The 24,367-nt window shown below is 36.7% G+C and overlaps 2 protein-coding genes across 3 annotated transcripts in view; one reads left to right on the top strand and one right to left on the bottom strand.

The window, feature by feature from the left end:
* LOC123566451 (probable ATP-dependent RNA helicase DHX34) overlaps window positions 1-24,367 on the bottom strand; it is an 83,646-nt gene that overhangs the window by 26,830 nt on the left and 32,449 nt on the right. For both annotated transcript variants that reach the window (XR_008372041.1, XM_045360562.2), the window contains exons 8-15: window positions 22,448-22,665; window positions 16,161-16,283; window positions 15,401-15,556; window positions 14,737-14,941; window positions 13,911-14,058; window positions 11,967-12,141; window positions 11,379-11,465; window positions 9,827-9,901 (exon numbers count right to left, since the gene is read on the bottom strand). Coding sequence is in view for 1 of the 2 variants with exons in the window: in XM_045360562.2 (XP_045216497.2) it covers window positions 9,827-9,901; window positions 11,379-11,465; window positions 11,967-12,141; window positions 13,911-14,058; window positions 14,737-14,941; window positions 15,401-15,556; window positions 16,161-16,283; window positions 22,448-22,665 (1,187 nt within the window). In the remaining variant the exon portion in view is untranslated. The remainder of the gene's footprint in view (window positions 1-9,826; window positions 9,902-11,378; window positions 11,466-11,966; window positions 12,142-13,910; window positions 14,059-14,736; window positions 14,942-15,400; window positions 15,557-16,160; window positions 16,284-22,447; window positions 22,666-24,367) is intronic.
* LOC123566453 (uncharacterized) lies at window positions 611-7,636 on the top strand. The gene is made up of 2 exons (XM_045360563.2): window positions 611-1,211; window positions 3,496-7,636. The coding sequence occupies exon 2, from the start codon at window positions 3,503-3,505 to the stop codon at window positions 5,252-5,254; it is 1,752 nt and encodes a 583-aa protein (XP_045216498.2). The 5' UTR covers window positions 611-1,211; window positions 3,496-3,502; the 3' UTR covers window positions 5,255-7,636.

The raw sequence follows: 24,367 nt of genomic DNA on the forward strand, positions 1-24,367 counted from the left end.
AACATTTGATTGCCAAGAGTGACCTTGACCTTTGAATTAGGGGTATGAAAGTTGTGTATGGCACATCGTCTTATAATGGGGTACAAGCTCTTCCAAGTAATATAAACTAGATGCTCACAGGCAACATGTTGAGCCCGCCCTTTAACCCATAACTGTGACCTTGACCTTTGAGATAAAGTCAGTCTCAATAAGTTAAACATTCATGCAAAATATAAACAGGATTCCTCAATGCATGTCAAGGTTATGGGCCGGATAATATCCGACATGACCTTTGACCTCCAACTGTGACCTTGACCTATGAGATAGAAACCCGAAGTTTGTGCATGACACTCAGTCTCACAGAGGTTAACATTCTTGCCAAATATAAACAAGATTCCTCAATGCATGTCGAAGTTAGGGTCAGGCAAACAAAACCAGACGGACGCAAGAACACACTGACGCACGCACGCTAGCACTCATATACACCAAAAAGCCATTTGGACATCTATGTCTTCACATCTGCAAGTGGGTTTGACAAAAATCCATTTATGGATGGCAGAGTTATGGACCAGACAGGAAAAAGCCTTGTTGACATTTGAATTCCAATTGTGACCTTAACCTTTGCACATGATACATTGTTCCATTGTGGGGAACATTAATTTTGTGCCTAGTGATATTAAAATCCCTTGATGAATGACAGAGTTATGGACCGGAAAAAAAACTACAGACAGATGGACGGACTGACAGACACTGGATGACAGATATAGCCCAGTGAGTGATCAAAATATCTTCCCAGGTCAGCTAAAAATCCTAATTGAGACTGACTGGAATATAGATTACTTTGAGAAGTGTAAACTTAAAACAAGGAAAGGAAGTTCTCCTTTGTCATGCAACTTGTATTTATAATTAAAAAAACAAAAAAAAACAAGAGCTGGATCAATACTGATCAAATTTTAACTTGAAAATGTTAAGCGCATTTATTTAACAAAACATTAGTTTAAAAGAGTTATAAACATATACATTGCTATAGATCAATTTCAAAAATGAATCTAGTAAAGATATAATTTCGTAAAATAATTTCTTAAATTTGTAATATCTCTGTCACATGACAAGACAGTAAATTGATATGCTTATTACCAACAGAAACAGCTAAATATTTACTGTAATTACCAGAAAAAGATTTCTACAGAGGAGTGTGGAGTTTTTTTTAAACAAAAATAGGAATTCTTCTGGTATGTTATTTATAATATCTATTCATAATTTTATTCTAAGTAAAAAAGGGCAGGGTCCATACTGATCAAAATTTAAACTTAAGACTTTAGCTCAAGAAAATGTTTCATGACATTATATGCTGACAATGTTAGAAAAAAAGAGGGCTACAAAGGCCCTGTTTCAAATATGATCTAGTTCTTATCCAAAATAATCCAGTATCCATTTTGACCAAAACTTCATTAAGACAAATTTTCTGACCATGTTTTATGTCTATCATAGAAATTGTGGCATTAAGAGTGTAAACCAAGTTTTTCTTGATTTGATCTGGAACAACTGATATGGGGACTGGAAACCGGCATTTATCTTATCTTATGCTGTCGTCCAATCGAAGCGTATGCCGTAGGTTATTTTGCTATTACTCAAACACTTACGCCTTACAGTTTAACTCGTCCTTTCAGTGAAAATCTGGGAAAGCATTTGTTGAAAACAAAAGTTCTGCCATGAAATCATTGCCTGCATCTGTTTTTAAATGGAAAATATCTACATTAATGTTACTTTTCGCTCTGTGAAAATGGCCAAATCTAGACTTGTCTTACCCAGAGAGAAAGATGTCATTTTTTACATGATATTTGCCTTGTTGATTCAGAGTATTTAGAACAAAAAAATTAGGACATATTTTAATGAAAATAGGAAGTCAAAACTGTAAACTGTTGCCTGAAAATATTTGTTTATGATATTGCTCTGTTCTTCACCATTTAAATGCGTGTTAAACCTAGATGATTTTCTGCAGTTTTATCTAAAAGTTCGGAATACTAAATGTAACTTCGTTGTCGGCCTTTTTAAAAAAATATTGTTATTTTAATTTAAATACATTGTATTTTTCACACATCAGTTTTAAGATTAAATTTATTAAACTAATTTTTGGAGTTTAAACAATAATTTCGTTTGAAACATTCCCTACGTTCAAGAAGAATGTTTGTTTCTGTATGTAAAAATCTGACATTATAAACAATAATTATAATTATGGCTCTACAAGATTAGGAAAAGTGTCAGCTTTCTGTTATTTTCCATTTATTTTATTCAAATCCAACAAAAATCGGCCCTTTGATAAAGGTTTGAAGTTACGTGGTGAAATATTTCTTCAGGGAAGTGAGCTCGAGTTAACTCATAATAATTAAGCATATCACCACATGCAGTCGCATGCTGTTTTTGCTTCAGAATCCCTTTAGATCAATCTCTGATCATCTAATTATCGCCACTTAACATGTGACTGGTAAACCCTTTCAACAATAAGTGTTATAGCTCCATGATTAACATGAGGTAATATGCTAATTACACGCTAATCGATAGTGGCGAAAACAAAATATCGATCGCTAACGACTGGTCGATATTTACAGGTATGGACGACAGCATAATACAGATAAATGTACTGATTTATACGGAGTTTCTTCTCCCCGTATTAGACCTTCCTGATTTGATCTAGCAACCAACTGAGTGTTTTAAGGTGGTACCAGTTCCAGTAAAATGGGGAAAAAATGTGTTGCTCATGTGAAAAATGGAAGTCTTTTGTCTCTTAACATTTTTGGGGAACAGGGTCTTACATTTATCTTTAAAAGTGAAAACAACTGACAGACCAACAATCAGATGACTCCCACAGATCCACCTAAACTTCTTTTATAGGCCTACAAATCATATCCAATACTTATAGTATCAATTCTACTTAACAATATCAAAATATTTGTTCACTTGTATGCAGTTTTCCTTACTGTAAAAGATTCATTTTTGAACAATCTGTTAGCCATGTCCCTTTAAACTCATTTATTTAAACTGATTTTTTTTCATTACTTTAAGATGATAAATACAAAAGTAAAACCATATACTCTGGTATCTGACACCACAGATATAATCAATGCTCTTAACAACTGTTGCTATAAGCATGGTAAACCTTTGTTCATAACCAATGGTTGAAATGACCCAGTCCCTTTTAAATTCTTTTACTTGAATGACTTTATCAATTAAAAACTTTAGGACAATAATTATGTGGTAATTGACACCACTAATTAATATTATAAATGATCTATGTAACTACTGTTAAACCTCTGGTTGAAAGCATGGTATAAATATTAGATAATAACTTAATGTTCATGAGGACATAGTCTACTGAATCGAATTTGTCCTTGGTGTTTAGCACTGTTTTGAATAGTCAACCATGGTGCTACAGCTGTGATCTATGAAAATCAACAATGTCAAAGATATAGAGGGGGAATTAAAATTTATAAGGAACATGTTTATTTTACATTTCAGTTCAGACATGGCTGTACCAGGAAAAAAGAAACCTGAAAGATTTTCATTATCATCAACTATGGGGTCTGATGATGACCCTATAGTTTATTGCCAGCCTTGTGACTGTGACGGTCCTAGACTGCCTGCCCATGGCTATTGTGTTGACTGCAGGGAGCACTTGTGTGACACTTGTTTCATGGCTCACAAGAGACATACCCTTTCAAGGCATCATACTCTTCTAGATGATAACAGCATGCCACAAACCATGTCTTCAGCCCCAGTTCATCCAAGCCAGCCTGACAACCTTACAAAACCTTGCCCTAGACACATGAAAGAAATGATCAAGTTCTACTGTCAGAACCATGAAGCACTACTCTGCAGTGTATGCGTTACTCTTGAACACACAGTTACAACTTGCAAAGTCAACTACATCCCCGATATTTCTGGCCAGGTCATAAACAGCAAAGAGCATCAAGTTATCTTGAAAGCTATGGATACCATTACTGAGCAATGTCGCAAGAAATCAGAAGACGTAAAGAAACTAACTGCAAAGTCAAACAGTTCTTTGACAGATGTACTGGCTGATATAAAGAAGTTTCGAACAGAAATAAATCAAAGACTAGATGAACTAGAAAGACAAGCTGAAGATGCAGTAAAGGCAATCCAACAAGAAAATAACAAGAACCTGAAGAAAGTAGAAACAACTTGTGATGATGTAACCAAGTCTCTGAAGACATCATCTGATGCCATTAAACATCTCAACACAACAAAAAAAGCAGACAAACTTTTCGTGGAACTGAAATTAGCTAAGCAAATGATCAAAGATTACAAGAAACGTGTCCACCAGTCAGCAGCAATTGATGTCAAAGAGTACAACTTTAGACTAAATAAAGCAATATCAACCCTACTTGACAAGGAAAGGTCACTGGGTACATTCACAGAGAAATCAGCAAAACAACCAAGTCCTTCTACAGCTGTTGATATAAAATCCAGACAAACTTCACATCAGGGTGAAATCTGTGTAAAGACATCAAAAGATAAAAACGCATGCTGGATAACAGGAATGATTCTCCTTACTCCTGATAAACTTATCATCTCTGATGGTGTTAACAGTGCTGTTAAAATGGTGGATACCCGCAGTCAATCTGTTACTGATCAATTACAACTAGATACTATACCAAGTAATGTCACCTCAGTTACCAGTACAGAACTTGCTGTCACACTTCCTGACAAACAAAATATTCAATTTATATCAGCCTCCTCAAACAAACTCAAGAAGACAAAAACTCTGAAGGTTGATGGAAAATGTTATGGTATAAGTTGCTGTCAGACGAAACTTGTTGTATCATTCTGTTTTCCTGCAAAACTCCAAATTCTTGATACCAAAGGTACCATACTGACAATAGTCAAAGGAGAAAATATTTTCAGCAAGCCAGTACATGTTACCACTAACACAAATTCTATCTATGTATCTGACTGGAACATGAAAACAATAACAAGGTTAAACTGGCAGGGTGAGGTGACTGGTAGCTATGGTGGTATGACTGAGCCTCATGCTATAACACTGTCAGATGATGGTTCTGTTTTTGTGTGTGACTGGGGGAGAAATGTTATAGAAGAGATCATAACAGGTGACTGTTCTACAGGAAGGGTTGTGCTGAAGGACCTCAATCATCCCTATGCTGTCTGTTGGTGTACTGACACAAGTAAACTGTACTACAGCTGTAGAACTGGAGAAGACAAACATGACAACTTTCTTCAGGTCTTCAAGCTGTCATAGCTAGAACAAAACTCATCAACAGTTGAACCAATGTATACTGTGAAATCATTTATAATCACGGGGGACTAATTTCCATTGATTTTGTGATTGTGCCAACCAAAGAACTTTAATCCCAACAAACATGACTATTCCTTGTTATTTCTCAAGATAAATATCACAATTTAAACAAGAGCAATGCCAATGTCATCACTCCTCTGAAAGTGCTGGACAATATATGAGAGTTAATAGATCAGATTTTCTAAGTACAAAAAAGGGCAACAATTCTGACAAAATGCAGGTTATAGTTATGGCATACATAGTCCCCTTATAATGATAAACAAGACAAAGTTTCAAAGCTGTAGCTCTAACAGTTTTTTTAAAAAGATGGACCTAAACAAAAATGTAACCAAAGCTGATGCCAATGCCGAAGATCAAGTGATGGCATTACCATGATATATTATACTTTTACCACGTAAATGAAACGACATAAGAAATTGCTAGCAGCTGTTGACACAAAAGCAATAATCATACTTAATGTCTTTGTTATTTAACCATGGTCTCTGCTGCAGGATTAAAGAACACCTTTAATAGCTACAGCACTCCTTAGTTACACAGCACCTTAGCTATAGATCACCATAGCTAGACAGCACCAAAGCTAGACAGCACCACAGCTATAGAGCACCCTTGCTAGAAATCACCATAGGTAGAGAGCACCTTAGCTAGGGAGCACCTTAGCTACAGGGCACCTTAGCTAGACAGAATCTTAGCTAGAGAGCACCTTCTACAGGGCACCCTAGCTATAGAGCACCTTAGCTAGACAGGGCACCTTAGCTACAGGGCACCTTAGCTACAGAGCACCTTAGCTACAGGGCACCTTAGCTACAGAGCACCTTAGCTAGACAGAATCTTAGCTAGAGAGCACCTTCTACAGGGCACCCTGGCTATAGAGCACCTTAGCTAGACAGGGCACCTTAGCTACAGAACACCTTAGCTACTGGGCACCTTAGCTACAGAGCACCTTAGCTACAGGGCAACTTAGCTACAGAGCACCTTAGCTTTAGGATCTTTCTAGGAAGATCACTGGTATTCTCTTTTGGCATTTCCTGTTCTAAATCATTGTTAATTTTAAATTTTCAAAGACTATTTCTGAACTACCAAACAAGATGAAGAAATAAACTAATTTCTGAAAGATAAATTCTTCTTCTTAACTGTGTATCTGGAGACAGAGATTTTATGAATTAATTTTCAGCCTTTGAAATGAATAAATGATATTTAACAAGAGTGCCAGAATGTCACAATATACGCCCGTCATAACAAATTTCTTTACACTAGCACCTGTATTTGCTAATGGAATTTTAATTCTGTGGTTGTGTAGTAATTATTGTAATTCTTTTGTTTTTCCAAGTCCTTCTTGTATCTGACATTTGGCCTCTAAGCGTGATCTTGACCTTAGACCTTGGGACCTGGTTCTTGCGCATGACACACCATCTCGTGGTGGTGAAGATTTGTGCCAAGTTATATCAAAATCCCTTCATGCATGAAGAAGAAATGCTCAAGAAAAAGTTTTCATTCTTGTATCCTTTGACCTCTAAGTGTGACCTTGACCTTAGACCTAGGGATGTAGTTCTTGTGCAAGACACTCCGTCCTGTAGTGGTGAACATTTGTGCCAAGTTATATCAAAATCCCTCCATGCATGAAAAAGAAATGCTTCAGACGAAGTTTTCATTCTTGTATCCTTTGACCTCTAAGTGTGACCTTGACCTTAGACCTAGGGACCTGGTTCTTGCGAATGACAACCCTTCTCATGATGGTGAACAATTGTGCCAAGTTACATCAAAATCCCTTCATGCATGAAGAAGATATGCTCCGGACAAAGTCATTCTTGAATTTGACCTTTGACCTCTAAGTGTGACCTTGACCTTAGACCTAGGGACCTCTTGCGCAAGACACTCAGTCTCATGAGGGTGAACAATTGTGCCAAGTTTCATCAAAATCCCTCCATGCATGAAGAAGATATGCTCCGGACAAAGTAGGTGGACGCCAACCGCCCGCCCACCCGCCAGGGATGTTCCCATAATATGTCCCGTTTTTCAAACGGGCGTATAAAAACAATGTACCTTCTGTTTTATGTAATACCAAAATCCACTAAACAATCAGCTTATGATGTTATAAAGACCTGAACAAGGTACAGAAACGACATTCTATAAATCTTGTGTAATTACGCATTCTTGTTAGGCAGTCCATCAATCTTTGGACATAAAGTTCAACTCATACATGACATTCCATAAACACCAGGGCCATGAAGTCCCTATGTTGCTTTCCTGACTCACTTTTTACCTCATCAAACTTGACCTAGCTTTCAGAATGAAAAACATTCTGACTAAGTACATCTGACAAAGTAAATTCATAAAGACCAGGTAGTTTGTTTGTTTGTTTGTTTTGGGTTAAACACCGTTTTTCAACAGTATTTCAGTCATGTAACGGCGGGCAGTTAACCTAACCAGTGTTCCTGGGTTCTGTACCAGTACAAACCTGTTCTCCGCAAGTAACTGCCAACTTCCCCACATGAATTATCAGAGGTGGAGGACTAATGATTTCAGACATAATGTCGTTAATCAAATAGTCACGGAGAACATACGCCCCACCCGAGGATCGAACTGGCGACCCCGCGATCCGTAGACCAACGCTCTTACCTACTGAGCTAAGCTAACCAGGTAGAAAATTTACCTCAGAAGTGTAAAGGCATGACACTAAATAGCTGGCCTTCTTTATTCTATATAAAGTTGAGAAATTTTAAATGGCTGCAGCACATACCATGACCTATTTCAAATGTCTGTAACTAAAACTGTCTTTAATAATATTGTCAGTACTGAACAAAAGTCAAAGAAAAAATGCAGGGGATCATGTTTGATGCAAAAAAAAATCAGTCAAATAATCACACTGTTCAGCTAAAAATGAGACACCAAATTGTAGTGGTGATGAATACTCTTGTTTCCTTATGAAATTCTGTAATATGAAAATGCTACCTGTCAAGCATAGGTCTCAGAACTACTTGAATCTGCCATTATGTGACTACCATTTTTTGCGCAATTTTCCTATTAAATACCTGTATAACTTGTCTAAGAAACTTAATTTTGACATAGTGACCTACATTTTTACCTTAGATATCTAGTTGATCTGGAACTTGTTCTAGATCTAGATTTCATACAGACAGACATTTTGGCAAAGTTCCATAAAGATTAGATAAAAAATATGGCCGTTTGAGTGTTATTAATGTTTAAGCTTGAGTCAAACCCATTTAGTAATAGAGATAGAGTTTAGAACTCTAAGTCTTTAACCTTTAATTTAGGACTCTAAGTCTTTAACATTTAATTTAGACCACTAAGTCTTTAACCTTTAATTTAGACCACTAAGTCTTTAACCTTTAATATAGAACTCTAAGTCTTTAACCTTTAATTTAGACCACTAAGTCTTTAACCTTTAATTTAGAACTCTAAGTCTTTAACCTTTAATTTAGGACTCTTAAGTCTTGAACTGGGCGCATCATCTTATTATAGTGACTGCTTAGCCTAAGATATTAAATATACAAAAGGTACAGACCAAAAGAAGAGATCACTATGACCTCTAAGTGTTCTCTTGATCTTTGAATTAGGAGTCTACGTTGTAAACTGGACACATTGTCTTGATATGGTAAATTTTTGCATCAAGTTATTTTAATATTGATGCATGCATGAACAAGAGCATGGCGATGCCGAGCAATATATGCCTGAAGGTAGGACTTTTGACCCCTAAGTGTGACCTTGAACTTAAAGTGAGCAATCTGAAACATGCGCTATGCACATTGTCTCGATGTCATGGACATGTGTCAAGTTTCTTCAAAATCCTTCAAGGGATTCAAGAGTTACAGAGAGAACACGAAATTGCTAACGAATGGGCTGACGTCAGAAAAGGGCAACCCTATAGTCCCCAAAACTGGTTTTCAACCAGTAAGGGACTAAGTTATGGAATGGACAAGAAATTGTGGATGGACAGACAGAATGACAGACAGAAATGCGGAATCCTATAGTCCCCAAAACTGGTTTTTAACCAGAAGGGGACTAACAAACATGCAATAAATATCCTGGAGGCCTCTATGCCCAGTGACACACTTGATCACTTGCTTACACTGCTGTCTACTATCTACTGTCTACCTTCAATAATGGACAGTCAGAATGACTGAATGACAGACGGAAAAGAGCAATCCTATAGTCCCCGAAACTGGTTTTCAACCAGTAGGGGACTAACAAACATACAATAAATATCTTGAAGGCCTCTATGTAAAGTGGCACACTTGATCACTTGCTTTACACTGCTGTCTACTGTCTACTGTCTACCTTCAACAGTTTCATTTGTTTCCGACGGTCTGATGTTCAAAAATATGCTCACAATGCTGTCTTCCTCTGCTAACAAGTTGGAAAACCATAATATGTTCACAAATGATAAACCATTGAAGAAATATGACTGTAACATTCTGTAGCTTCCCATGTCAAAGCAATGATATGCATAGGCTATGTTCATTTGTGACCTAAAAAAAAAAGAAGCAATTTCCTTACCTGAATCCATTCATCAAAAGCATTAAGTAGAGTAAATGGGTCCCCATGATCGGATTCTAAACTCTTCCTGGCAGCCTGCCAATGAAGGTAAACAGATAATGAAGTAAAATCAAACCTGTGATAGAAATGAATACTTTTTATTAAAGATTGGATGTGCAAGTGCAAGTTTCTGCTGTTCTGAAGGTTTACCCTTATTGTACTAAATTTCTACAATGAACTCATCCGCCTTTCAATCTGGACAGTGTGTGTTCTGGTTTAACGTCTTTTTCAACAATTTTTCAGTCATATAAACGACAGTGTCTACTTGTAGCAGTAAGCACAATGCCCAACTTTATAGTGCTGCCTCACTGGAATATCACACTGTAGACACGTGGCATGATACTCCACCCAGTCACATTATACTGACACCGGGCTGACCAGTCCAAGCACTATCCTCTTAATGCTGAGCGCCAAGTGAGGAAGCTACTAGTACCATTTTTTACGTCTTTGGTGTGACGCGGCCGGGGATCGAACCCACGACCTCCCGCACTCAAAGCGAACGCTCTACCACTAGGCTACCGAGGTGGTTTCAATCTGGTCAGTACCATTAATTGTTAAAAAAGGTGCTTACCAAAAAGATACTGACTGAATAGCAAACAGTGCAGATCATGATCAGACTGCATGGATGTGCAGGCTGTTCATGATCTGCACTGGTCGCAAAGGCAGAATCAATCGTTTCTAGCATGGTAAGGGTTAAGTCCAGTCAAGTGGGTTTGCACAAAAGTCTAAAAAGGGGTCTGTCTTCTGTTGCAAAATAATATGTCTTGTGTGCTGTTTGAACTGAGTGTAGAAGGAATCCATCCAGCACCACAAACAATATCCTCTCTGTTATATTTGATATAGATGATAATGATCTTTTCTTGACATTTGTAATCAAGGAGAATAAGAAAAAGGAAATTGTCTGTACTTACCTGTGCAACATAGTAGTATAAATTAACATCCGAAAACAACTTAAGATCAGTTTCCATAAATAGATCTACATGTAAATTAAAATGTTCTTATAAAACGATAATGACAATGTAATACTTCTGAAATACACTCCAGAAGAAAATTGTTAAAATTCTAAGACTGCCATTCTGTCAATGAAGCTTTCAGAGGCATGCCTCTGGATAAACACCATTTTTTTATATTTCTTTACAGCAGAGAGCTAAAGATATTTTAGATGTCAAAAACAATAAAACAGTACTGTTAAATGTTTATGATATAACATACTGCAAAATTTCCTTGTTCCATATAAAATTTCAGAAGAGTGACTAACACTTTTTAAGATTTCTCTACATATTTTATTAACTTAAACATACTGAATTACTTTTTTCTATATTGGAATAACTATGAAAAGCACTTTCTAAATTTAGAAAAAACTGACATAAATCAAACTTTTTAGTTTTTTAAAAGTCTTTTAATAAAGGCTTTGTTTCATTAAAAATGACATTTTTCCGCATCAAAGTCAAGACAGTTTATCATCATGTGAACACAATATTTATTACTGTATCAGAAACAAAATATATTTTACCATAGAATCAACATCTGTATGCATCTTGCTGGTGAAAGGTGACTGTACACTCATTGCAGCAGCTATGGACAACACAGGATCTATCATCTGCAGCAATAAAGTAATGTATATAGGGATAAGGAAAAAATCAATAACTCATGTCAGTTTTGATCTTTAAAATCAGAAAAATAAATTTTTGCTATAATTTAATGTTCTTTAGTAATTTTGTTGATGAATTTGAAACATTTTTTCAAAGGACGCCATTTTATGTATTTTTTATTTTTTTTTGAGAATGAGGCCAGATCTTGCAAGCAGTCTTGTGGAAACAGTCACCCTCTATTTTACTGCACCATTGCTGTTTATATGGAAATAAAAGTTTTTCTTGCTTAACATAACACTCCACGAATGTAAATACAGTTGCAAGTCTATATCTCAAACTCGCTTATCTCAAAATTCCGGCTATCTCGAAGACATTTTCAAGTCCTGTCCTGAAAACAAGTGCACAAAATATCATTTTAAATCAAATTTCGTTAATCTCAAAGTGAAACGCTCGATCCCTTGGAATTCGAGACACCGAGTTTCAGCTATATATAAAGTTCAGATACCTACATGAAAGATTGACCCCATGATAAGCATTTTGCCAATAACAACATCGACAGGTAGTTTAGACAGCATCAGGCCTATAGGTGTAAGACTCTCATCCTGGTATATAGCTCCTTGTTCTCGCAGAAATATTATTGCATTCTCCAGACTTTGAACACCTGGTGCCTCAATGAATGGAAATCTGTGAACATTGAAAATACATAAATATTCAAATGTGCTGTTTTCAAATAAACTGTATTCAGATAGATTGTAAGGATCTTATATGACTGTTTTGACAGGGTTTTCCCAAACCTGAGGGGAAGCGTGGAATAGAAAACCAAGCACTAGCCAGGTTTTCTATCCATGCTGTTCTGAGGGTTAGGAAACAACACTTGCCATACTCAGGCAATCATGTTTAAATCATTTTCTTCCCTACCGTTGACATCATTACAATTGTTTTCAAGATATTGTAAATTAAAAATTGCTTATACACTGTGACTTCATATGTAGTTTATATCTTTTTCTAGGGAAAAGATAAGGTTATCTCCTACCCAGATAACAGTATCTTTCCCTATGTGGTAAGTAAGAAATGAATGTTCAAAACAAACTAATGGTTAATTCTGTTTACTCTAGAATGAAATATCTGTGCTGAATAAGATAACTACAAGACCAACACAACAGAAAGGAATCCCTGTTTGAGTATCAGTACAAAAGCTGTCAACTCCTGCATTTCAATTCCAGGTAACAGAATACCTTCTTATGGATCTTGTCCTATACGATGTTGGTGATAACTAGAAAATGCTTTTGTAAAAAAGCGCATGTCTCCCCAAATGCAAAGTCCTATAGGCAAGAAGTCAATAGGGGTCAGGGTCAAGTGGTTCTCAAGTTATTTCCAAAAAATGATTTTACATGAACAGGCCCCTGTGACCTTGACCTTTAATTGACTGACTCCAAAATCGTTAGGGGTCATCTACTCTGCATGACCAATCATCCTATTAAGTTTCAACATTCTGGGTCAAGTGGTTCTCAAGTTACTGACCGGAAATGGTTTTCAATGTTCAGGCCCCTGTGACCTTGACCTTTAATGGAGTGACCCCAAAATCGATAGGGGTCATCTACTTTGCATGACCAATCATCCTATGAAGTTTCAACATTCTGGGTCAAGTGATTCTCCAGTTATTGATCGGAAATGGTTTTCCATGTTCAGGCCCCTGTGACCTTGACCTTTGACGGAGTGACCCCAAAATCAATAAGGGTCATCTACTCTTCATGACCAATCATCCTATGAAGTTTCAACATTCTGGGTCAAGTGGTTCTCTAGTTATTGATCAGAAAATGGTTTTCAATGTTCAGGCCCCTGTGACCTTGACCTTTGACGGAGTGACCCCAAAATCAATAGGGGTCTTCTACTCTTCATGACCAATCATCCTATGAAGTTTCAACATTCTGGGTCAAGTGGTTCTCTAGTTATTGATCGGAAATGGTTTTCAATGTTCAGGCCCCTGTGACCTTGACCTTTGACAGAGTGACCCCAAAAACAATAGGGGTCGTCTACTCCAGCAGCCCTACAACCCTGTAAAGATTAAAGGTTCTAGGTCAAATGGTTCTCCAGTTATTGCTCGGAAATGAAGTGTGACGTACGGACGGACGGACGGACAGTGCAAAAACAATATGTCTCCTGGGGGAGACATAATGAGAAACATTTCTGAAGCAAATCTATTGAGTAAATTCAAAGACTGAGTGACTGAAATTTTAGCTAAATGGGCATTAGTTCATGAAATATTTGTACCAGACTACTGCACCTTGTCAAAAATGATGTAGGTGCTGATGAGAAACAGCTTTTTAGCTAATTTCAAAATGCATATTATCATACTTATTTTCAGATTATGAAATTAATTTCTGTCAGAGCTATATACTTTTTGAAAGGATCAAACTGAACTGGTTAAGTTAGAAAATTTACTTAAAACTTACTTGCGTGGATCAGGCAAACCCATTGAAATCATCTGCAGTACAAGAGAGTCTAATGGCACACGTTGTATCTCTGGGGTAGTGTATTCTTGAAATGCTTCATACTCTCTCTCTTCATACAATCTGAAACAAACACCTGGACCTGTCCTACCTGAAAGTACAATATGTAAAGTAAAACTGTGATAGACAATCTAATATGCTTGCCTGTTAAAAAACACTTACGCTAGAATGACGTCACGTTAACATGAGGTGACGTAAACATTTTCAGGCGGTAATATGTCGTACTAAAAAATTATTATACCCGACATATAACGCCCATCGTGCTTAAATAGTGTTAAAGCAATCTTTTGCTGTAAATTATTTCTTAAATAGGAACAGGTTTAAAACACTTATTTAGTTTAAACCATTTAAAACATGTTTCTCTTTCAACAATGAAAATAAACTTGACTCACAAATGAATAATAAAACCAAATAATAAATGGTACTACTCAAATTGACGATGAACCAGTCCATTTTAGAAATTTAGCAGGCTAAGGGTCAAGTCACACTAACCAAATCCTGACCATATGGTAACCTTAAAACTTAAAGAGGTGGAGGGAGACCCAACATGCCCCTCAAAACAGTATTTATGGCTCATACAGGTCCCTTGGAAGAGTCACAGACCTTCAAAACACCAGCTGAATAATTTTCTCACCTGATATCTACATCCCTGACAGGGTCATAAACCACCATCTGAGTTGTGCCTGTGACTCAGAGTTAGTAACAGAAAAATCTCAGAAAGACCCATTAAATTTAAAGGTTGATACAAAATCAACACACATATTATTACCTGCTCTACCCTTCCTCTGTTCAGCACTGGCTCTACTGATCCAGAACTCTTGTAGACGCTGCATTTTGTACTTGGGATCAAAACTCATCTCCTTAACTTTTCCAGAATCTACAATAAATCTTACACCATCTATAGTTACTGACGTCTCTGCAATGTTTGTTGACACAATACACTTCCTGACACCTTCAGGGGCAATGTCAAATACCTACAATTGTAAGTTGTCTTGTTTAACATTGTATACATACAAAGAGTGCAGTACTTGTTAATTTTAAACAGCAAGGAATTATATACAATAACTAATATAATATAAACAGTTCATTATATTACAATACTGGCCTCAACTTAACAGAAATACTTAAGTTTGTTAATTTTACTTTTTCATTCAAGTAAATGAACATACATCCCTTGAGAGAAAAAAATCAATATAAAAATGATGTTTTATCCTGTAACATCCTAAAATCCCTTCAGAACATTTCTTATGCTGATCATCCAACTTACTTTTCCTCAAAACATAAAAAATTCACACAACAGGTATGTGTACCGTTTGATTTTACTCAGTTGCTGAAGGCCTGCCCCTGATTACTACTGGCATCCCGACATGCGCCTGCTTCAATTATAACATTTATTTCTGACTTACCATTCAGTAATTTTCTGATATACACACCTTTTCTTGTTCCTCGACAGAAAGGGCACTATGTAGAGGGAGAACGATCCACGTCTTTGTTTGTTGTGATAATGCACGTGCTGCCTCTACCACAGCCATTATCTCAGATAAACCACTTAGAAATATAAGCAGATCACCGCGCTCTGTACGAGGGTACTGGAAACGGAATTAATCAAATGTTGACTGGTTATACTTACAGAAAAACGCAAAACTATTATCCCTGAACATATGTCTGCACATAAATATGTCGTATTATTCAAGTCAAATGCATTTTTCTTCAAGATATAATTATATTTCCATATAAATCTTCGAGGTGTATGAAACACGTCTCACAAAGTATTGATTTCTACAAATAACCTGAAATGATATCTTCATTTTCTTAATATTTTCACAGAAAAGATGTAAATCTACATGTCAAGATGACAAATTTCAGCATTTTTTCATCAATCCATTGATCCAACAGATTCCAAAATGAAACAAAAATCTTTTCAAAGATTTTTAAAATAGTTAAGCATTTACTTCATAATGTCAGCAACAAACATTTCATTTGTCCAAAGTAGGCCTTAAACTCAGTTTCTGCTTGTTCTTGTATATTTTTGATATTAAAAATAAATTGTCTTGACATCCACAGGAAAGATCAGCCCTGCTCTAATTGTGCTTTCTCATTTAGAATCCATGCTAACAATAATGTCATTACATCTTCATACTGCTAACACCCTTTGCTTTACACTTATTTAAAATAAAACGAAAATATTTCCACCTTTTTCTCAATTCTCTGCATGATCCTGAGATAGGGCGAGGGATCAAGTCTCTCAGAACGTGTGTCGCTGTCACGCTGAACTGGACAAAACTCCATCTCTATAGGATAAAGACGTCCTGGTACCTGGCAACAATATATTATTTTATGCATATTTAACACAATATCTCGAGAATTGGGCTGTTCCAAGAATAGCGCTCTTGAAATTCCAGAAAGGTGAATAATCCGTAAAAATATTATACATGTACCAATAAAACTACAGCTATCACCAAAATTGTTTTATACTCCCACTTAAAGCAATATGTGAAAAGGTTGTGAGGGCAATAAATAACACTCACTGTGTCCTGCTGAATTCTACTCACTGTACTTTTAACCCTGACCATGCTGGACATGACTGATTTCTTCCTTTGCGACCAGCATAGATCATGATCAGCCTGCACATCCATGCAGTCTGACCATTATCTGCACTGTTCGCTATTCAAACAGTAACTTTTTGGTAAGCACCCTTTTAACAGTTAATGGTACAGTCAAAATTGGAAAATGGACATGTTCATTATAGAAATTTAGCAGGGCAAGCGTTAATTTCCAATCTGGATATTATCTTATCATTATCATAGGAAGAGTTATGGATCTTGGGCTTTTCAGTTATTTCATTTTCATCTATCATTGTACCAAATTATGCTGAATTCCATTTCAATAGATTTAAAGTTATTCTCTTAAATGTAAAAAACAGTTTATTAGTTAGATTGGAGTTTATCTTATAAATATTCAGAGCTATGATTCTTCAACTCTTCAATCTGTGCAGTGTCATCTTTCATTGTATTAAGTTACAAGTCCCTTCTGTAGAGTCACAGTTCCAGTCTTGTGTGTGTGTTCAGGTTTAACGTCTTTTTCAACATTTTTTCAATCATATAAACGACAGTGTCTACTTGTAGCAGTGAGCACAATGCTGAACTTTATAGTGCTGCCTCACTGGAATATCACGCCACAGACACGTGACATGATACACCACCCAGTCACATTATACTGACACCGGGCTGACCAGTCCTAGCACTACCCTCTTAATGCTGAGCGCCAAGCAAGGAAGCTACTAGTACCATTTTTTACATCTTTGGTATGATGTGGCTGGGGATCAAACGACCTCTCTCACTCGAAGCGGACGCTCTATTACTAGGCTACCAAGGCGGTTCCAGTCTTAAATGTTAAAAATTGCTAAAAGAATAAGATAACAAGAGCTCGTCGAACACGAAATGCCCCCCTTGATGCATTCAGTAATTGCACAAGGGACAGAAGTTATATGCTCACTGTAAACAAAAGTTCTACCATTCTGGTTTAATCTGACCTTGACCTTTAACCTATTAACCTAACATGAGATTATAGAGTGATCTTGGCGCCATCCACTGAGCCATTTTTGAATGTTCCAAATTTCAAGACTAGCTCGAGGTCAAAATCAAGGTCAAATTTCATTTCGGTACAAAACAATGTGTATGTGGTCCAAATTTGAAAGCTGTGGCTTGAGAAATGTGAAAGTAGGTCACTAGATCAATTTCAAGGTCAAAGTTCATTTCAGTAGACAGAGCTATGCATGTGCTTCAAATTTGGTGGCTGTAGCTTGAGAAATGTGAAAGTAGGCAATAGGTAAAAATCAATGTCAAATTTCAATTCAGAAGACAAAACTATGCATGCGGTTCAAATTTGAAGGCTGTAGCTTGAAAAATGTGAAAGTAGGTCACTAGGTCAAAATCAAGGTCAAATTTTGTTTCGGAACACAAAACTGTGCAAGTGGTCCAAATTTGAAGCCTGTACCTTGTCACTAGGTCAATCTCAAGATCAAAGTTCATTTCAGTACACAAAGGTATGCTTGTGGTTCAAATTTGAAGGCTGTAGCTTGAGAAATGTGAAAGTAGGTCACTAGGTCAAAATCAAGGTCAAATTTTATTTCGGAACAAAAAACTATGCATGTGGTCCAAATTTGAAGGCTGTAGCTTGAGAAATGTGAAAGTAGGTCACTAGGTCAAGATCAAGGTCAGCTCATGTCAAGGTTCATCTTGCCACTCAAAACTATACATGTAGTCCAAATTTGAATGATGTAAGTTATGGACATGAGGGTCTAAGTTTTTCTCTATGTAAGTCTATATGAACCATGTGACCCCTGGGGCGGGGCCATATTTGACCCTAGAGGGATAATTTGAACAAACTTGGTAGAGAACCACTAGATGATGCTACATTACAAAATATCAAAGCCATAGTCTTTGTGGTTTGGACAAGAAGATTTTCAAAGTTTTTCCCTATGTAAGTCTATGTAAACCATGTGACCCCCAGGGCGGAGCCATATTTGACCCTAGGGGAATAAGTTGAATAATCTTAGTAGAGGACCACTAGATGATGTCATATACAAAATATCAAAGCCCTAGGCCCTGTGGTTTTGGACAAAAGGTTTTTCAAAGTTTTTTCCTATATAAGTCTATATAAACCATGTGACCCTCGGGGTGGGGCCATATCTGACCCCAGGGAAATAAGCTGAACAATCTTGGTAGAGGACCACTAGATTCTGCTACATACCAAATATCAAAGCCAAACAGGGATCATCCTAGGTGAAAATTTTAGGGAGAAGTCACTTCTCCCTCCGCAGAATTTAGGGAGAAGTTGAGGAATTTAAGGAGAAGAATCGGTATAGCATTCAGATTCCTGCCTATATATATCCACTTTCTATGGGTCTAGTTGTACTTATAAACAGTAATTATTTCAGGAAATTAATTTTTGCATTATTTTTTTCATGAATTTCTAAATAAGTATAAGCTTAGCTATGAAAAAGTCGCCTTTAAATTTTTATCCAAAATTTACATGTCCGAAACTCGTTATTTAACAGGTGCACAATCAAAACCCTGTGAAATTTTTCATTCATATTTCAATTCTCGTCCTTTTATAATGCCTGATTTTTGCATCAACTTGTTCAGATTTATACATTTAATTCATTTATTTATTTATTTTTTCGAAAATAATACCAAACTCGTAGGTAATGGCGATCTTTTTACAATATTTTGTACGGCAGTTCTGACGTCGGCAAAATCATTTTTTATCCGCAGTACCCGAGCATTTCATTTACAGAAATTGACCGTAATCATGGTAATTGAAATAAATTTTGAAGTAATCTTTAACAAGAGCACCGCCGTGCGGGTGCTGACGCTCATCTGATTTTTTTTGTATAATAGAACTATTGTCCTACCCATGATTTTCTAAGTATAAAAAGGGTCATCATTCTTGCAAAAAGCAGGATAGAGTTATGTTTCTTGATGTACAGTGTCCACTTATGATGGTGAAAAACTGTTGCAAGTTTTAAAGCAATAGCTTTGATAGTTTATAAGAAAAGTATACTTAAACATAATACTCAACCAAGAAAATGATTTTCTAAGTCCAAAAGGGGCAATAATTATTGCAAAAAGCAGGATGGAGTTATGTTGCTTGCTGTACAGGGTCAGCTTATGATGGTGAACAAGTGTTGCAATTTTCAAAGCAATAGCTTTGATAGTTTAAGAGAAAAAGTTCACCTAAACATAAAACTTAACCAAGAAATCTGATATTTTCTAAGTCCAAAAGGGGCCATAAATCTTGCAAAAAGCAGGATGGAGTTATGTTTCTTGCTGTACAGGGTCAGCTTATGATGGTGAACAAGTGTTGCAAGTTTTAAAGCAATAGCTTTGATAGTTTATGATTAAAGCTGACCTAAACATAAAACTTAACCAAGAAAACTGATTTTCTAAGTCCAAAAGGGGCAATAATTCTTGCAAAAAGCAAGATGGAGTTATGTTTCTTGATGTACAGGGTCTGCTTATGATGGTAAACAAGTATTCCAAGTTTCAAAGCAATAGCTTTGATAGTTTAGGAGAAAAGTTGACCTAAACATAAAACTTAACCAAGAAATCTGATATTTTCTAAGTACAAAAGGGGCCATAAATCTTGCAAAAAGCAGGATGGAGTTATGTTTCTTGCTATACAGGGTCAGCTTATGATGGTGAACAAGTATTCCAAGTTTCAAAGCAATAGCTTTGATAGTTTAGGAGAAAAGCTGACCTAAACATAAAACTTAACCAGGCAACGCGGACGCCGACGCAGACGCCGACGCCGACAACCGCTCAAGTGATGACAATAACTCATCATTTTTTTCCAAAAAATCAGATGAGCTAATAAAATGAAAGAATAATATACAATTGTTGCATAAGATCATGCTCTCGTTAAGTTTATCAGCTTTTTACACGCCGATTGAAAATTTTCAAAATGGCGGCGGCTTACAATATTATTGATCGACACTGTGGGATATTAACGCTATGATTGGCTGAAGTTTGACAGGCGAGTAGGCGGGGTTAACTATGGATTTATTGATAATTTAATCTAGAATATGCATAAAGTTTTAGAACTTTAAGTAAACAGATAATAACTCGCTGAAAAACTCAGTGATTCGGATTTCGCCTGGAGGCGATAATTAGGTGAAGTGGCCGACTTTAAAGCGACGATATCGTTCAAATCGCCTTATAGGATGATCCCTGGCCAAAGGCCCTATGGTTTTGGACAGGAAAATCAGAAACCGTTCAACTGTTCCTGGCCAATGTGACCTTGACCTTTGACCTAATGACCTCAAAATCAATAGGGGTCATCTGCTGGTCATGGCCAACCTAACTATCAATTTTCCTGACATTAGGCCCAAGCGTTCTTGAGTTATTGCCCGGAAACCATTTTCCTGTTCCTGGTCACTGTGACCTCGACCTTTGACATACTGACCTCAAAATCAATAGGGGTCATCTGCTGGTCATGATCAACCTCCCTATCAACTTCCGTGTCCCTAGGCCTAAGCGTTCTTGAGTTATCATCTGGAAACCGTGTAACTGTTCAGGGTCACTATGACCTTGACCTTTAACATACTACCTCAAAATCAATAGGGGTCATCTGCTGGTCATGATCAACCTCCCTATCAACTTTCATGATCCTAGGCCCAAGTGTTCTTTAGTTATCATCCGGAAACCGTTTTACTATTCAGGGTCACTGTGACCTTGACCTTTGACATACAGACCTCAAAATCAATAAGGGTCATCTGCTGGTGATGACCAACCTCCCTATCAACTTTCATGATCCTAGGCCCAAGCGTTCTTGAGTTATCATCCGGAAACGGATTGGTCTACATTCCGACCGACCGACCGACAGACCGACCGACCGACATCTGCAAAACAATATACCCCTCCTTCGAAGGGGGGCATAAAAAAGGATGTAACTTTATCAATATTCAGAGCAGATTTATGGTTATTTTTTGTGCCTCTTATTGTATCAAGTAATATTAAACTTCCTTTCGTGTCTGTATTTCAAAAGACTGAACAAGAAATGCAGCAATGCTACAAAACAAGGTTTTAAACTTTTGTGGAAATACCATTTTTCTACTTTAATAACAGTGACCTTGACCTGACTGACTGGAATAAAATCCAAACCTTTGTCTCAATAAAAACTATCTACACACCGAAGTTGGTGACAACAGGTCTATCCAGCCTAAAGATATTGAGTGGAAACTAGTTTCTATTTTAAGTTAAAATTGACCTTGTGACCCCTAATACAATCCCATCCTTTGTCTCGATAAAACTATCTACACACCAAGTTTGCTGACAACAGGTGTACCAATACTAAATATACTGAGCAAAAACCATAATTATATTTTTAGTAAAAGTGACTTGAAATACAATCCAATGCCATTTCTTCATACAAGCTTCCTATACACCAAGTTTGGTGACAGCATATGAATCCTTACTGAAGTTATAAACTTGAAACCACCGTCTCAGTTACCCTAGTGAAAAAATATCTTTTTTTTCTATTTTTAATATCATGCATGCGTAAGTTTCAGAAATATTGATGGAAATGTCAATTTTGGAATTTTATCAGAACTCAAGGGATAAAAATGACAAACAATTCAATTAAACTGGTAATCATTCTACAATGCATGATATAAGTTAAATTGTGCTACAAGAGTTATCTTTTCCTGGAAAGTTTATATGAGCTGTGCCATGGGAAAACCAACATAGTTGCTTTGCGACCAGCATGGATCCAGACCAGCCTGCGCATCCGCGCAGTCTGGTCAGGATCCATGCTGTTCGCTTTCAAAGCCTATTACTATTAGAGAAACTGTTAGCGAACAGCATGGATCCTGACCAGACTGCGCAGATGCGCAGGCTGGTCTGGATCCATTCTGGTCACAAAGCAACTATGTTGGTTTTCCCATGGCATGGTTTATATCAAAAAGTAAATCATCTTACCTTCAGTACAGGAGCATCTTCAAAGTAATTGCTGAATAGATCTATATTTATTGTGGCTGACATCAGTATGACTTTGACATCGTCACGGTGATGTACAAGACATTTCAGCACACCAAGCAGGAAGTCGGTGTGAATGTGGCGTTCATGAACTTCGTCAATAACAATAACATTGTACATGGACAGATGTGGATCTGTGGTCATCTGACGTAACAACAGACCTAAATATAGAAACAACACCTGTACATAATTGTATGCTTGCCATTATCATAAAAACAAAAATCCTTTTTGCTTAACGAAAAACAAGGACCAACTATTTCTATACTTTTGGGCAATTATTTTCTTTACATTCATAAAGATAAACAATAAACTGAAGACATTGCGTTTTATCATTCAGCAATTTTTAAGCTATAAGTCAACTATGTAATGACTAATTGGTCTTCTAACAGTATAGTATGAAATCTTAAATCACTCGCACACAATCATTTAAAAATATATATTTGATGTAAGTTCAAAGACCGACTCTTTCAACGCAATTCAGAGGTAAAAGTCACACATCGTTCTATATTTTTACCAAGGGGGCATTACTCTGCCATCCTTAGACTCAGACAGAAACTGATGTGTGTCTAAAGGACATTTGTGCCTTCCCCTCTTCCAGTCACTGCACATGATTTTTCATAACTCCAGTTGAAATGTTTTAAAGATATATGCAACATAATTTTTTTAACACTTTTTAATGTATTTCTAACTAATGTAAAGGACCATAACTCTTGTCTGGCTATGTGAAGCCAGACTGTGAGACAAATCCTAAACAGAACATCAGGTGCACAACTTCACATGCTATATAACAATCCTCAAATGTTTTTATGACTCTAGGTCAAATACTTTTTGAGATACAAGTGAAAGAAATGTTTAGGCCCTTAACACATATGTTTGACTAAGTTAAGGGCCATAACTCTAAACAAATAAAATCTAAAAACAGAACTCAAGTGCACAAATTCTCTTGCTTATAATATCCCTACCTGGTTTCATGACTGAAGGTCAAATATTTTTAAGGTATATGCAACACAGACTTTTAAGGACTTAACATGCATTTTCTCTAAGTCAAGGACAGTAACTATAGTCTGACTCAGTGATAAAACAAACAGAACACAAGGTGCACAACTTCAAAGGCTATATAACAATTCTCTACAGATTTAATGACTCTAAGTGAAATATTTTTGAGATGCATGCTACACAAACTTTTGTGCATATTTTTGACTAAGTCACATGCTGAATATTATTCCTGTAATGTTTCATAACCCTAGGTCAAGTCCTTTTTGAGATAAATGTGACACAATCTTTTAGGGCCTTTTTATGCATATTTTTGACTAAGTCAAGGGCCATATCTCTGGTCTGTCTGTGTGAAGTCTTAATTTAAACACCAGTTGCACAACTTCACAAGCTGAATGAAAATCCTGTGAAGTCAGTTGGACAAACACTTTTTGAGATTTGCATGACATAAATTCAGACTGACAGACAGACGGACAGAGAAAGGCAACTGTGCTCAAAAAAATTTTTTTTTGGTGTGTGTGTGTGTGCGGGGGGTGGGGGGGGGGCACAAATACTGTTACACATAATTATCTACAATTCAGGAGATGATTTGTATGATGTTTCATTGGAATCCTGTAAAAGTAGTTCTCCACAATTTTTTGCAAGGTAATGACTGACTAGAGAATCAACCAAATGAAAAAAAGAAAATGCATAGGTGCTTAATTTTGAAGTGTCTAGCAGCTTTACCCCTTACCATGCTGGACACGATTGATTCTGCCTTTGCGACCAGTGAAGATCATGATCAGCCAGCATATCAGTGCAGTCTGATCATGATCTACACTGTTTGCTATTCAGTCAGTATCTTTTTGGTATGCACCCCTTTTAACAGGT

The sequence above is a fragment of the Mercenaria mercenaria genome, chromosome 8, assembly GCF_021730395.1.
Source record: "Mercenaria mercenaria strain notata chromosome 8, MADL_Memer_1, whole genome shotgun sequence".
NCBI lineage: Eukaryota > Metazoa > Mollusca > Bivalvia > Venerida > Veneridae > Mercenaria > Mercenaria mercenaria.

Coding starts and splice junctions, on each gene's coding strand:
- LOC123566453 (XM_045360563.2), top strand. CDS start 3,503: ATGGCTGTACCAGGAAAAAAGAAACCTGAAAGATTTTCATTATCATCA.